We start from the raw sequence: 16,730 nt of genomic DNA on the forward strand, positions 1-16,730 counted from the left end.
ATTATTTTTATATTATAAACTGCTATTCATTGTTGATCCCCATTTATATTATAATGTGTAATTTTCATATCCCATTTTATTTTTTTATCTTGGCATTGCCTGCCACTCTCTGATAACTTTCATAAACTTTGTGTTGTTGAAAAAATATTTAATGTTCGTACAGTGCTTTTAAGGTTAATATAAATAGTATTTCTTTTTTGGAGGCTACCATAAATTACAGTCCAGTATACAGTAAAGGAACATAAGAAGTAAGCTCTAATCTGATATATTTTGTTTGGTGTGGCACAGTAATTCCATGGTTCAGTGATGAACAAGAAAAAGGCAGCTTTAAAAGGATGAGACATCTCAAGCATGAAAAACACATTAACATTATACAGGAATAATATGAGTGATGGGGTTTTATATTTTTATAACTTTGGTACTCATGTTCATTGATATTTTGTATTCTTTAGTAGAGTACCATAAAACTACTAATGAAATGTCAAACCACATTGGTATTTTCTGTGGCAGGAGTACTGTAAATATAGAAAAGAAATGTCAAACCATAGTATGGGGTGGAACATGAGCAACCCACTATAATCCTGATTAGCAGTTTGTTTTCCAGAGGATGCGTGAATTTGCTCCCACTGAAAGTAATACTGGTATGATGTGTAACTTGCTCAAAGAGAAAGGGCTCTATGGCTTTAGTAATAAATTTCTAGGGATAAGATCAGTGGATAACCTTCAGAGGAAATAGTCTGTGTTGGCTTTGGTCTGAGCTGTGGTAGAAATAAGTGTATATCTAGAAGCAAACTTAATCTCATCAGCTTAAGGATGTGTTTCCAGTGAAGAAAATCAGCTGTAATTGTTCAGAAAAAAGAAAAAAATATGTATACTTCATTGAGCTGGAGAATAAATGGAGACTGTTCATAACCCATTGAGCTAAGAACATATCTCCAAAGCTGAATAAAATGGTCTGGCATTCACCATATTAAAATTAAATTAATGTCCTTGGGCTGAAGAAATTAAGTGCATCCTTCTGATCATAATATGCAAGAAATAAGATGAAAATATCTGTCTATCTATCTATCTATCTATCTATCTATATATATATATATATATATATATATCCATCATCCAATCTTACATTGCCCCATGAGGAGCGTAGAAGCCCGGGGCTAGGCAAGTTGGTCCTGATATTTAAGATGAGAGTGACCACATCTCGCTCATCACTGAGTGGCATTACATGAGCAATAAACCCCAACAACCTTTGGATATAAACCTTCACCAGCTCAATCTGATTGGAGCACCATAATTACCCACTAAACTACCAGGCACCAAAATTTGATTATATAGTTACCACCTGGCATAGTAAATGGTTTCCTGGTGTATAGGAAACAATTTTGCTTGTAACTCAGTGTACAGTCACCCACAGGCAGAAGGAAGAGGAAAGAATAGAGGAAAGAAAGACAGAGGAGCAAGTGCAGAGGCACCCGTAGACAGAAGGATGAGGAAAGAATGAAGGAAAGAAAGATAGAAGAGGATGGAAAGAAAGAAGGATGGAGGAGGGGAAAGGGCAGACACCTGAGAGCAGCAGTAAATCAAGTGAGTGGATGGTGAGCACCCCCACTTACCACAAATATATATATATATATATATATATATATATATATATATATACACACACACACACACACATAAATACAGTCAGCTCTCACACAACATGCAGTCCTATAGCATGAAACTCACATAATATGGGAGGCAAATTTTATGTCCAAATTTAGTCACAATGTGAAAATGATACACTTTATGCGGGTGGGTGAAGCTGCCCATTTTTTTTCAACATCATACTATGTGGTGACGATAGACAGAACGTGGCCAGAGGCCCCTAATTATGGTTCAAACCGTCATACCGCGGCAAACTAGGGTCAGGAGGCAGTGGGAACAGACACAGCTTAACCAGTGATAGTCATAGTGCGGGTTGCTTCAGCCTGTGAAGTATTGCTATCACGTGTGTGTGTGGTGTGTCGTCACGGTCCACTGAAATTCCTGCCGCAGTTGAGCCTACCCTTTCCTCTTGCTCTGGCTGCACACGTGCTCTGTGTGATCTTTGCTTTTTTTTTTTTTTTGGCCATGGAACCTCACTCCACCTCCCCCCAGCAAACCCACAACCTCTTCCATTGAAGGTGAGGAATCCACCAGTGTTTGTATGTAATGAAGTCTTTATTAGGTAGGTAAATGTCCTGGGAAAAAAAAAAATGAAAGCTGCCCCAAAAGGTGAACTTGGGGCTGGCTTAGGTACCATGAAACCCTTTAACATGTAAATATATGGCCCTATAATGCAGAATTCTTATAAAGTGGGAGCGTCTGGGTACAGTATTCGTTCGTTATGTGAGCTCTCACTGTATATATATATATATATATATATATATATATATATATAGATATCATCATCATCATCATTCGGACCTCTTTTCCCACCCTGAGGCAGGGTGAGGAGTATCATTGTCCAGACAGCCTAAGTTTTCCCAATCCATTGGGCCATGCTACCATTCACTCATCATTCAAGCCCCCAAAATCTTGGCTCTCTCTCTCTCTATATATATACTTTATATACTGTATATGTATATATATATATATATATATATATATATATATATATACAGTGAGCACTCACATAACGCGAGAAAATTGTACCCAGAAGGTCCGGCTTAATGAGAATTCCACATTATGGGGCTATATGTTTAAATGTTAAAGGGTTTCATGGTACCTAAGCCAGCCCCAAGTTCACCTTTTGGGGCAGTTTTCATTTTTTTTTTTTTTTTCAGGACTTTTACCTTCCTAATAAAGACTTCATTACATACAAACACTGGAGGATTCCTCACCTTGAATGGAAGAGGTTGTGGGCTTGCTAGGGGTAGGTGGAATGGGGTGCCATGGAAAAAAAAGAAAAAAAAAAAAAATCACACAGGGCACAAGTGCAGCCAAACCAAGGGGAGAGGGTAGGCTCAACTGGGGCAGGAATGCTCAGTGGACTGTGACGACACCCCTCACAGACACGTAATAGCAATACGTCATAGGCTGATGCAACCCACGCTTTGACTATCACTGGCCTTGTTGTGTCTGTTCCCACTGCATTATGACCCTAGTTTGCTGCATTATGACTGTTTGAACCATAATTTAGGGCTCCTGACCTCATTATGTTTATTATTGCCACGCAGTATGATGTTTAAAAAAATGGGCAGCTTCCTCCTCCAGCGTAATGGTTATCATTTTTGCGTTGTGACTATACCCACTTACTCGATGTAGTGCTGTTATGGGTGTCTGCCTTTTCCTCTCTTCCTTCCTTCCTCTTCTGTCTTTCTTTCCTTCATTCTTTCCTCTTCCTTCTGCCTACAGGTGACTTTACACTCCCTCTTCTGTCTTTCTTTCTTTCATTCTTTCCTCTTCCTTCTGCCTATGGATGACTCTTCACTGAGTGACAAGCCAAATGGTTTCCTGTACACCAGGAAACCACTTACTATGCTGGGTGGTAACCATATAACCAAATTATGGTGCTTGGTGGTTTAGTGGGTAATTATGGTGCTCCAATCGGATTGAGCCTGTATAGCTTTATATCCAAGGGGTGGTTGGGGTTTATTGCTCACATAATGCCACTCAGGGATGAGTGATGCTGGTCACTCTCATCTTAAATGTCAGGACCAACTTGCCTAGCCCTGGGCTCCAACGCTCCTCATGGGACAATGTAGAACTAGATGATGGATGGATGGACTATATTTGGACATAAAATTTGCCTTCCGCATTATGCAAGCTTCGTGCTATAGGATTGCGCATTATGTGAGTGCTCACTATATATATATATATATATATATATATATATATATATATATATATATATAATCAGAGAGTGAGCCAGTGAAGGTTTATATCCAAGGAGTGGTTGGGGTTTATTGCTCACGTAATGCCACTTAGGGATGAGTAAGATTGGTCACTCTCATCTTAAATGTCAGGACCAACTTGCCTAGCCCCGGGCTCCTACGTTCTTCATGGGGCAACGTAGGATTGGATGATGAATGAATATATATATATATATATATATATATAATTGGTACCAGACCTTTGACATTAAAGCCCAACACTGTGCTGTTTGGTAATCTCTCAGGTGTCGTGGCTATTACCGAACAAAGATCTTTAAATTTAGAGTCTCGTTTGGCCATACAGCCGTACACAGTAACATACAACAAGGTCTAAATGCCTCTTTTTTCTCAATAAATGCTCCATTTATGGCTCCTTTCACAATGCTGGTCACCCAGAGACTGATGCGACATTCTGCAGGACACGGAGGAGCAAGTATGTGTGGGTGTGGGTGTGGGTGTGTAAGGACGTCACGCTGGTCGGTGTTTCCAGCGTGTCCATTCTTTTACCGAATGAAAATTTGTTAAATGGACTTACCGTTTGGCTAGCTCAAGGTGGTCATTAAAACCAAAATTTGTTAAAAGAGGCATCTGTATATTGAGGGTTTACTGTACTTTGACTGTACTAAGTTGAAAAAATTTTGCATTTGATATTGTGTGCATCTTAGGAAATGGAATAATTTAGTGTTACAGATAGATACTTTATCATTGTACTTCTCAACTCTTTAATTTATAGACATATGTTTCTGTGGTTAGAAAACAAGAATTGTAGGTACCCATGGCCATGTGATACCTCAAGTTGCAGTTGCTGTGGTTCGTGAGTGATAATGGACACAATCATCTTGATCTCATTATATACACTTGATTGTTTGTACAGTACCTCTTCTTGCAAGAAGTTGTTTGTGAAGAAAAAGGAGTAACTTAAGTCATTGAGATTATGTTGTACAGTATTTTGGTGTAAGACTTTTTTTAAGTAGCATAATTTATTTTTCTGCTTTGCAGTTCATTCCACATCAGAACAGTAATTATCAAAATGGTAATGAGGTAGTTCAGTAATGCAACATGACTTTAAGGTAGTAATATAATATAGAATATCACAGTTCTTTTAGTTGTATGCTCAGAGCATTAATAGAGTGAACCACAGTAAAAAAAAAAATAATGCAGTAATACAGTGTTTGCTTACCTTTTAAGTTCATTCATTATATTTTTAAAGCTAAGTTACTGCACAGGAAAAATATTTACTAGACCATATTAATAAAAGTATCTGTCTTGCTTTGCTTTGATTTCTCTGATGCAAATGAGGCTATTGTTACTATTATCTTATGTACAACATATGCTACATATGTGCAGTCATGTCTACATAATACAGTAATGCTAAGTGGATGACTAAATATTCTTTCTTACAGCTATTTTGTCTTTGTGTATAATCATGCATTACAGTGGAGCATTGTCTGTGTAACATGATAGCCAACCATACTACATAAATAAACATGGTACCGTACTTTCTAAACATCCGATGCAGTATGTTGAAAGAATTTTATGTACTGTACTGTATGTTTTTGCCAGTGCTTGGAACATGTGATGACATGCCTCTTGGAGTTTAATAGGTATAGGCTGTACAGTATTGAATGTGTGGATACCTGATAGTGGTACCATACTTGTCAGTGCCTTTTATAAGCCATGTAGCTGCTGGCAGTCCTTGTTATAAGTGACCTTTTTTACTTTTAAGTCCTCAGTAAATTCAGATTCTCTCTTAAAATTCCATTGCTATTTATGAGGTTGTTTTGCCAGTTTCCCATAATTTACAGTAGGAGTTGTATGTAAACATTGTGATATTTTTTAACTCATTCCCAGCTTGTAACAAAGACTGCCTGTATTCTTATGTCCTTCCAGATAAATGTTTTATTGTAATCCATGCAAGGCAAGTATCTTTTTTTTGTTTTTGTTTTTTTTTTGTCATACTTTTGAAAGGTATTCCTTTTTTTAAATATGAAGAAATGTATGGCATTAACTTAAGAAACTCATAAACTCTAACCTGCATAAGATAAGGGGAGCATATAAGTTAGGAAAAACTGCTTTCTGCCAATGGGGACTGTGCTCTCTTAGACCTTCCTCATTACTATGCGTTAATCATTGTATATATTATAAGGTTTTCTATAAAGTTTAATAATAGTTGCCGAAGGGCATTGGCCCATTACACTAGGCTAGGTTAATGACAGGCTTAGCTGATGATGACTTCTAGTCCTACTAACACCAAATATATACATATATATATATATATACATATATGTTTAATAATAAAATATTCATAAATGAGTTAGTTTTACTAGCATGACCTCCCCACATCCACTGCTGTTGTGGCTGAGTGGTTAGCAATGCTCAGTGGTTCTCAGGTCATTCACCCCTTAGCTTTGGTTCTCATAACCACACTCTTTTTGCCATCATGACTCTAAACACTTGGCTGGTATTCCTGAACTTTTGCTATTATTGTTACTTCAGGTTCAATTGGATGTTAACCCAGGTGAATGTAGGTTGAATTATCCCTTCTTCTGCAATCCAGTGTCCCCCTTTATGGGATATTTGGGGGGGGGGAGGGGGAGTTGAAGGACGTTTATATTTTAACTGGGGAGCAGTTCATCTTGCAATATAAGACATATGAGAGAGGGGGGGGTGAGCATGGGGGAGGGCAGTGAAATAGCAGGGGACGGCAACAGGGTGTGAGCTGGGGGGGAGGGCAGTGAAATAGCAGGGGACAGGAACATGGAGGTGAGTTGTTTGTGGCCACCCCTTGCAGGATTGAGGCATCTGGTAATAGAGATAAATTTCTTTTGAAACAACCAGATCAGAAAGAGAGAGAGAGAAAAAAAAAATAAAGCACAAAGGTGACTAGGTAGCAGACAGAAGAGGGAAAAAAAACAAAACGAAAAGCAATACACAGGTACCGTACAAAGAAAAGTGTGCTTTAAAGGATGGAGCTGAGAAAGAATAGGAAGACTGAATATAAATCAATGGTTTGTCATGATACACACACACACACACACACACACACATTTGGATATCCTGTGATATCCCTTTCCCATATGAGTCTAGATGTTTGATCACCCTGTATTTCCTAGGAATCATGGGTTAACTTTCATCATAAGATCTTACCATTAGTTTACCCTGTGTATGTTGACCATTCATTAAATACTGTCCAATGTGCAGTTTGTACATCAAAGTAACTGTTACACTAGGATTTTCCTAGTCCAGTGGGGTTCTTCTAAACAGGGAGGAACACCAAAGCAGGACTCAATACACCTTAAGAGTACAGGGTAAACACAGAAACTCCAGATGGCAAGGCAAAAGATATATTATGACACTAGGCTGTACACACAGTTTTATGTCCAAGATCGTGAGATCTATCTGGAGGAAATGGCCAACTGGGGCGACGGGGAATTGGGGAGGGGGAAATCTGGAAGACAAAGACCCGAATATGACACACTCCCCACACCGGAGTATTCTCTGGAAAAGGAAGAGGGCTGGGGTTTAACTCTACATCTGTACGGGTGTTTTAGTGTGATGAATTAGTGGTGATAGGGCTAAGGGGGAGATAGGTTATGACCCTGGCTCTGGAAAAGTGGAGGCCCGACGTCTGGCTCTTTCTCTTAGTTTGGCGATAGGGTTTGATTTGTGCCCAGAGTGGGTCTAGTGGTGAAGTTAGAAGGGACCCGAGACAGTCGGGACAAGTTTGTGTCACCAGGCCCGGGATTCCTCCTCCAGGGGTAGGAGGACACGTTACCTGTGGGAGGGGATGTGTGTGTGTGTGGGGGGGGAGGACTGGCTCCAGCTTCAGCGTCACGTTGGGGAAGCCTGCCAGACTTCGAGGAGTGCATGGTCTGGATCTCCTTCTGCATTGCCAAGCCATCCCTAGCAAGCTCAGGGGTACACTGTTTAGCATGTATAGTGAAACACTGGAACTCCTTCTGCGTGGCCAAGCCGCCTCTAGTAAGCCTGGTTGTGCTGCCTTTAGCAAGCCAAGCACCAAGTCGACGAGCTCTCGCTGCTGCTGGTACTGGTGGCTCAATTGGCGATATGGGTAGTGTGGCGGTTCCGGGCCAGAGGGACTTCCGGCCACGGGATTCACAGACTCCCTGTGTCCTTCATGGGCAGACACTCTGCGTGGCCAAACCGCCTCTAGCAAGTTCAGGAGTTCTGCATCTAGCAAGCACACTGGAACACTGGAACTCCTTCTGCGTGGCCAAATCACCTCTAGCAAGCCTGAGTTGTGCTGCCTCTAGCAAGCACTAAGTTGATGAGCCCTCGCCGCTGCTGGTACTGGTGGCTTGATCGGCAATATGGGTGGTGTGGCTGTTCCAAGCTAGAGGGACTTCCGGGCGTGGGGTGCGTCGGCTCCCTGTGTTCTTTTTGGGCAGACACTTGGACCTCCGTAACTCGGTTGTGGCTGGAGCCTGGACGCATTTTCTCCTGCCCCCTTTTTAACCGGAACTGCGGTAGATCTTTCGACCTGTCGCGTTGGGGCCCCGGGTATTTAAGTAACATACATTGGATTTTTTTTTCCAGCTCTCCCATGCATCGTCATCCTTCTCCTCATCATCATCATCTTCATTCTCTCCTTCCTTCTTTGTCTCCTTTCTTTTTTTCTTGCTTCCCTTCCTACCATCCCCAGCCTCCTCTTCTCTCTCATCCTCTTCTATTCATATATCTTCCTGTTCTCTTTTCCTCCTTCTTCTTCAGTTCACTTTAATTTCTCTGCTTCCTCTTCCTTTCATCCCTTCAGCCACTTCCTTCCCTCCACCCCAGTTCTGTTTTCCTTTTCCTCCTGTGTTTCTTCCTTCGTCCCGTTCTTTTCCTATTTGTGTTCTCGTGTTTCCTCTTCTCTCGTCCTCTTTTTCCCTCTTCATATCTTTTTTTTCCTTCTTTCTCATTTTTCTTCATTTCCATTCCCTATTCCTCTTCTGATCCTCCTGCTCTTCCTGCCTCTCCTCCTCTTCCTTCCTCTCCTATCCTCATCTCCCCTCCTTTTCCTTCCTTTCCTGTCATCTTCCTCTTCCCCCTTCTCGTCTTCCCTACTTTCATATCCACCTCTTCCTCCTCCTTTTCATTCCTCTCCCATCCCAGCCTTCTTTCCTCTTCTCTTCCTTCCTTTCCTATCCACCTCTTTCTCCTCCTCCATACTTTCTTCTCCCCCCTATCTTCCACGTCCTATCCTCTTCATCCTTTCCTTATTCCCATCTCGATCGCATCCCCTTCCTTCCTGACTTACCCATTTCATCCTTTTCCTTCATCTCCTCTTCCTTCCTGTCTTCCTCCTGTTCCTCTGCCTTCTTTATCTCCCTCTTCTCGACCTCCTCCCTCTCCTCCTTCTTCTCCTCCTCCTCCTTCTCTTCTTCCTTCCTGTTTTCTTCCTCTTACTTCCTGTCCTCCTCCTCTCTTCCTTTCCTCCACTTCTTACCACTCCTATCATTTTCTTCCTCTTCATTTCTATCGCCTTCCTCTTCCCCTTCTTTCCTGCCATCCCTTGCTCTGCGTACGAAACTCTAGCAGCCAATTTCCGCACACTACTTAGTAGGATACCTTCACGTCCTCGCCTCATGTTTGGTATTGCTTCTGCCAATAACTTTTTTTTTTTTTTTTTCCCGCCCGACAGGAACCGGTTTGACTATATAATCGCTGATGACGTCAGACCAGGTACTGGTAATTATGTTTGCGCTCGTGTGCCGAAGCTAACGCTTTCTCTCTCTCTCTCTCTCTCCATGCTCGCTTAAAGCATACAGTTTTTATCAACAAGAAACCTGTTTAGTGGAAACAAACTTTTATTTTTTCAATCTTCAAATTCTACATAAGTATTAGAGTCGCATTCAGAGTAGTGTTAAGTATTGACTTGTACTGGGTCAGATGGTATTGTTGAGTACTGGGTCATTGGGCAATGGTAAGTATTGCCTTGTCTTAGGTCGAACGTAGTGCAAACTGTTATCTTCTGTTAGATCAAAGGTACTGTTAAATATTGCCTAAAACTGTGTCAAAGGGTAGTGTTAAGTATTGCCTGGAACTGGCGCGTATTGCCTTGTACTGGTTGAAAAGACAGCATCGAATATTGCCTTGTACTAGGTTAAAAAGACAGTATTATTTACTACCATATACTTGGTCAACGGGTGTTGTTAGGTATTGCAAGACAGTGCTATGGATCATTGTAATGGGACAAAGGATGTCGTTACGTATTGCCTTGTATTGAGTCGTAAGATAAGACTGCTAAACATGAGCACTGCATCACACGAAATATTTCTCAACTAACTATAGGCTCACTCTTTATCATCTAAATTCAGTGTCCCGAAGTATATTGCACAGGAGTGGGCAAGAACCATAAAAAAAATATATATATAGAAGAAACAACCGAGTGCTCTAACAGCCTAGATACATTCAATCGCTCCTATAAAGGAATTCATAGAAACTTTACAAAAAGAAAATTAATTTTTATCCTCTAACATTACAATAAAAAATACATACAGTAACAACATCCATTCACTCACATACACATATATATACAGAAATTCATAGAAACCTTACAACGTATTTATTTTTATCCTGTATGCCAGCAGTAAAAGAAATATATACAGGTATTCACTACATACTAAATAACATAAAACTTATTCACTACATACTAAATAACATAAAACTAACCAAAATAGCTACTTGGCTTGCAGACATGTTCCTCTAGACATACGTCGTAACAGCACTTATCAGTACCAGCGCATTTGTAGTCGTTGGAGCACACATTTGGAGGACGGAAGCGAGTGCCGGGACATTCTGGTCTTACATCAGGACAGTTGCCTGGCTTAATTCCCACTGGACCTTCAGGTTCAAAAGCAGTCTCGCAGCAGTACGCTTGACCAAATCTGTCTTTGCACCAGCGGCGACAGGTTGCTGGTTCGTGGGTGACGGAACCAAACCCTCCATGGCCACCACCTACGCCTCCATGGCCACCACCAAAGCCTCCATGACCACCACCGGAGCCTCCATGGCCACCACCAAAGCCTCCATGGCCACCACCGAAGCCTCCATGACCACCACCGAGGCCTCCATGACCACCACCGAAGCCTCCACCAAAACCGAAGCCTCTGGTGTTGCCACGTCCTCTGTTTCCACGTCTTGTGTCTGCAGGAGCTGGATTGGCCAGGACCAGCCCCAGCACACACACCACCACGACCACCTTCAGAATCTGCCAAAGTAAGAAGTAATTGTATATATATACACACACACACACACACACACACACACAATCCACGGGACAGTACGAGCTTGACTCATTCCTGTAGATACAATTATGTAAGAACAATTAAGTAAACACACACACACACACACACACACACACACACACACACACAAGACATTGGAAGGGCTATCCCTCCTTGCTTAGGGATCTTTGTATGCGGCTTGTGTTAGGAGTGTAATGCTGTATGATTGTGAGACATGAGCAATACTGGTGGAGGATATTCGTAGGCTCAAAAGCACAGAGGTGACAGTGATTAGGTGTGTAATGCGTCCGTGAATGAGAGGTCTGTGGAGGGGAGTGAGAGGGCTAGGATTACAAGTGACGAGGTAAGAGGAAGGATGGGACTGAAGTGTGTTGGTGTTGTGATGAGGGGTAGGTTGAGATGGTTTGGGCATGTTACAGGATGACAGCTGGGTGAGGAAAGTGTGAAGTGTGAACGTCATGGGTAGGGTTGAGATAGACAGACCGAAAAAGTCCTGGGACAAGGTCTTAGAGTGTGACCTCAGGAATAAAGGACTGAATAGGGAGGCTATCAGAGATCGAGCAGCATGGAGAGTCGCCATTAGGTGGCCAATGCCAACGCATGCAAACATGTTGAAACCCTTATTGACGTTTATATATATATATATATATATATATATATATATATATATATATATATATATATATATATATATACATATATATATATATAGTTAAAACAGAAAACTAGTTACCGTAATGTTACACGACACTGACAAAGTTGACTTTTTTTTTGGGGGGGGGGGAAGATTTATACCAATATCCTTGAATTTCTGTATGGACAAAAATATTTTGACATGATATAATTTTGGGGTTGTAAAACGCAGCTTAACTTACCGCTGACATTGCTGTGGTAAGAGGCACACCTAATACTACCACTACACTGGTCGATGTGCTTCTGCCATCAGTCGCCATCTCTCACGTTTATATAGTGCTGTGGCTGACGTCTCTGGAACTAACGTGTGGTTACCAGATCCCTCCAGCATCCCAACTAGGCTACTCCATGCCACCACTTCAGTTGCAAATACATAACATAAAGCAGAATATGAATTTTCAGGTATTATGCAGTCGTATTTCAAAAAGCAGAGAAAAAATAACATATCAGCAGGTACGTAACATAAAATAGTAAGACAAAGGTGCATCAACTCTGACCTGGGAGAACCCGCCCAGCTCACACAGGTAGGAAAACCCAGCTTGCATGGTAACATTCTGCAAAACCACAAATGTGTTTTCCAAAAATTTCGATGATTCTCTGTTCCACCCTTCCATCCTCTGAAGATCATCTCCCATACCATTTGCAGTAGCTTTCCTTTGGCCGCATTGAACTCCGCATTCTGTTCCGGCTAATGTCACTCTGATATATAATATGATCAAAGAAACTCGCATATTAAATATAGTCCCGTTTTAGTTTTTTTTTCTTTTTCTGTGGAGAATTAAGATTTTTTTTATTATATTTTACCTAAGATCTCATAATTTCATTTAGCTGAAAGAAATACATCGCGACCGAAGTTCACACCTTCTAAACACCTTCACGAAACACCTGCTGCACTTTCGTAGCATCACACACACAACACTACACATTTGCTACACACCAAAATACCGCACACCTGTTACACACAGTCATAACGCACAGCATACATTCACAGCACACAGCACACATGCTATACACTTTCATAACACCACAGCTTGAAACACACCTGCTACTCACCTTCATAACACCCCTACAACACACCCACATAGAACACTTGCAACACATTTTCACAATACCACACACCTGCTACACACCAGCAACGCATCACGCTTGCCACATCTGCGCAACAGGGCACACCTGCTGCACACCTTAACACAACACCATACTCCTGCAAAACACCTTCACAACACAACACACCTGCTACCCATTTTCACGTCACCAGTACACATCTGCTACACACCTAAACACAACACACCTGCTACACCCCTCACAGTAAGATCACACCTACAACACGGCACTGAGAAACCACGGGTATAAGAAATAACGTGATCGTCTCTTTTGCATATGCCCTAATATCTAGGATTCGAAATTCTTACCGTGGCCGACATTAAAAAGTTGGTGCTGGTTACATGTTCTTTAGTAGATCGCTTGCGTGTGTACCTATCGTGTTTTATTTTGTTTTATACACACAGGCACAACCAATACAGCACTTCTAATTTCTCATTCACTTCTATCACTGCAGACACTCCTTCCTGATTCGTACTTGGTAAACGAGGAAAAAGATGAATTCCGGCTATCATCCTCCTGCCATAAAGTTCGTGTACTTTAGGCCTGCATGACCTCACGTTGACTGACATGGCCTAGGTAAATAACACTATGAAATAAGTTTCATAACTGCTTTTTGGTGTCCAAGTAATCTTTTTCCATCTACAAATCAAAGTAAACCTACATGAGAGTGCGGCGTGCTTACTTTATTATTATTATTATTATTATTATTATTATTATTATTATTATGTAAATGAAATATTCACATCTACTCTGCCCAACCTACAGTGCAACTTCCTAAGTCGAATGCCTTGTGCGTTGATTATTTTATTTGTTATTTGAGTTTCAGTATCTAGTTATTTCTCCGTTGCTTTCTTATGTATATCGTTTCAGTCTGCAGTAATCATATCGTTTTTGTGAGTTGTTGTTGTTATTATTGTTATTGTTATTATCATTATTATTATCATTAATCTTCGGCCAGGGCCAGTAGTTCGTTTACACCGTCTAGAAACAAAGTGAAAACCTCATGTGACTGCTAGGCTTACAGTGCTGTAAAGGACCGCATGGTATCTCCCTTCATCAGATGACCACCTCGAAACTATTTCAGCATAAATAGTTACTGACTCAAACTGCACAGGTCACCTCCTGTCGGCATAACTCCTGCCAGTCTGTCGCCAGCTTGCATATCCTTCTTGCGAAACCCGTACCCTATTTCTGTGCATTTTTGTAACATCATGACAGCAATGTAAACCCCTTCTGTACTGTGAAGTCTTACATTTTTAATTATTCCTACCGCCAGGCGATGAAAATTTATCTTAGGGGAGATATCTCGTAGTGAAGGGGTTAGATTCAATCTCTACCACCTCTTCAGTACGATCACTTATCTAATTTATTCGTCTTACATCAGTGCCAGTATTCTCTTAAGCTTATGGAGCTTTCTATCACTTCTTTCTTAGCTACTTATCTTTAATATTCCCTCTATTTTATGCCATTTATATCGTTTCAGTATTGACATAGATTTCATAAGCAACATACGAGATCATATGAATGAACTCTATGTAGTAAGAAATAAAGAGGTGCTTAGGTAGGTTGTAGAACCCCAGATGACTTATTATCTAAGAACTCTCGAAGGTAAGGGGTTAGAAACAGTTATGGCTTCGCTTCATCGCACAGCACACTTCGTAGCATCTCTTCCTAAGAGATTTATTTTACATGTTACACCTGACCAGTCTCCTTGCTATTTACATCGCCCTTATAGCAACACACTTTACATCAGTGACATATAAGACGATGCTGAGGTGTGAGGTGCAGAACAAATCGCAGAACAAAACGTGCTACGAAATCCGTTGACATATTTCTTTCATTTATTTTTTCTAATACCAGAGGATTTTATTCATCTTAAACTGAACCTCTAGTAATGAACCTTTGAAGGCTAAAGTCGAACTCATACTCTCCCAAACAATAAAATTGTCGGGTGCTAGCAATATTAGAACATAATGTAAGTAAGCCATTGCAGTGAAGTAGTCTAAGTAAGGCATAGAACAAAGAATTAACTATATATATATATATAAACTTTTTATTGCTGTAACAAAGAATAATACAGGGGTGAATGAAGGGAAGAGTGTATTTAAATGTCTGTGTACTGGATAAGTCAGATAAAGAAGCTAGACTAGAGGTGATGGTACTACATATAATTTTATCAGCCGTACACATCCGATATGGGCTTGCACACTTTCTTCCCCGGCAGGCAGACGTCGGGGCAGCACTTGTCGGTCCCGCTGCACTCGTGGTCCCCGTCACAGTAGGGCACCGTGCTATGCAGCCTGGTGTTGGGGCAGACGGGACGCAGGTCGGGGCAGTGGCCGGGCTTGGGGTTGGGGTTGCAGCACTCGTAGCCATAGGGACCTCTGCAGAATTTACGGCAAGGGGGCCCGAAGCTGCCGCCATGACTGCCACCACCATGACTACCACCACCAAAACCACCCCCGTGACCGCCACCAAAACCACCTCCATGACCTCCACCGAGACTTCCACCACTGTGACTTCCGCCAAAACCACCACCGTGACCACCAGCGCCAAAACCGCCGTCAAAACCACCACCACCGCCGCCGACGCCACTGCCCACCGTCCCGTGGAAGATGTTCTCCAGGTTGGCGAGTTGCTGGGCGTTGAGGTTGCTCCGACTTCCCGCTCCCCTCGGCCTTTCCCTGTCCCCCATCACCAAGGCCAGGCAAAGGCACAGCACCACAGCTAATCTCAGCATCTGTGAGGCAAAAGAATATGGTTAGTTATTTTGGTATATTGGGTGGCTATAATAAACTAAACATAGCAAAGAGTAACCATATGTTAGAACTGTAGCAGTCAGTAACCATAGCATACTGGGTAGGTAACCATATCAAAGTAACTATAGCAGTCAATAGCCATAGCATACTGGGACCCCATAGTACAATTAATAAATCATAGTACTAACTATAACAAACGAGTAATTTGTAACTTTTGTATACCAAGTAGCAGTTATAGCACACCTAGTAACTATTCATAAAAAAATGTAAAACCTACAGCGCACACACACACACACACACACACACACACACAGTACTTACAACAGACTACAGGACTGAAAATAAATGTGCTTTCCTTGTAAGACTAATATTGATTAAGAGAATGTTCTGCTCATGAAACTAAAGAATTTCATCTCTCCTGTCTTTACCCAACAGAAAAACAGACACCGCAAACAGAACTTTCTTTATCTGTTTACCTCCTACTAATCCTCCTCCTAACCTCAAAATGACGCCAATGCAAGTGGCTGCTGGATTTTATATGCAACAGGAATGGAGTCGGCGTCAGTTGCCAATGATATCCAGTCCCTGTATTTTTCATAATCATTTATGTCATCCCTGTGTGATTTTGACACGTATTAGCAACATGGTGATTCGTGGAGAGGTTTTGGAGGTTGAGAGAATTGAGGCAGTGACTGGAGGGGTTGGAAGAGGGGGTTTGAGAGGGGTTGGAGGCGGGGCGCATGAGGGCGTATCATGGGGCAGGTATCCAGCAACTATGATTCCGGGACTCCCAACCTGTATGTCCCAAGGGCAATAGTACCAGTACACAGATTTTCCCAAGTATGTTCTTTCGACGGAATTTACCGCGTCTGGTTAATGCCGAGAGCTTCTTGCTATGATCTTGCTCGGATTTAGGGTTTGCAGGAGTTGGGTTATTTCGATGGCTAACGTCACTGGCGGATATACTGTGCAAGAGACCAGTTTTTTTTTCTTTTTTAAACTCCGGTCGAGGACAGGCGCACAGAGAA

General features: G+C 41.6%; 2 protein-coding genes across 2 annotated transcripts in view; both read right to left on the reverse strand.

Annotated features, from left to right (window-relative positions):
- Positions 1-12,474, reverse strand: part of LOC145401354 (uncharacterized) — a 162,134-nt gene extending 149,660 nt beyond the window's left edge. The window contains exons 1-2 of the mRNA XM_080273679.1: positions 12,337-12,474; positions 10,553-11,100 (exon numbers count right to left, since the gene is read on the reverse strand). Of these exons, the coding sequence (XP_080129805.1) occupies positions 10,567-11,100; positions 12,337-12,474 (672 nt within the window). The 3' untranslated portion in view covers positions 10,553-10,566. The remainder of the gene's footprint in view (positions 1-10,552; positions 11,101-12,336) is intronic.
- Positions 12,475-14,982: 2,508 nt separating this feature from the next.
- On the reverse strand, positions 14,983-15,679 carry LOC145401423 (uncharacterized). The gene has a single exon (XM_080273762.1). The coding sequence runs from the start codon at positions 15,636-15,638 to the stop codon at positions 15,120-15,122; it is 519 nt and encodes a 172-aa protein (XP_080129888.1). The 5' UTR covers positions 15,639-15,679; the 3' UTR covers positions 14,983-15,119.
- Between the last annotated feature and the right edge of the window lie 1,051 nt (positions 15,680-16,730).

The sequence above is a fragment of the Coenobita brevimanus genome, chromosome 55 (genome assembly GCF_032717465.1).
Source record: "Coenobita brevimanus isolate Jiangsu-jjx chromosome 55, ASM3271746v2, whole genome shotgun sequence".
NCBI lineage: Eukaryota > Metazoa > Arthropoda > Malacostraca > Decapoda > Coenobitidae > Coenobita > Coenobita brevimanus.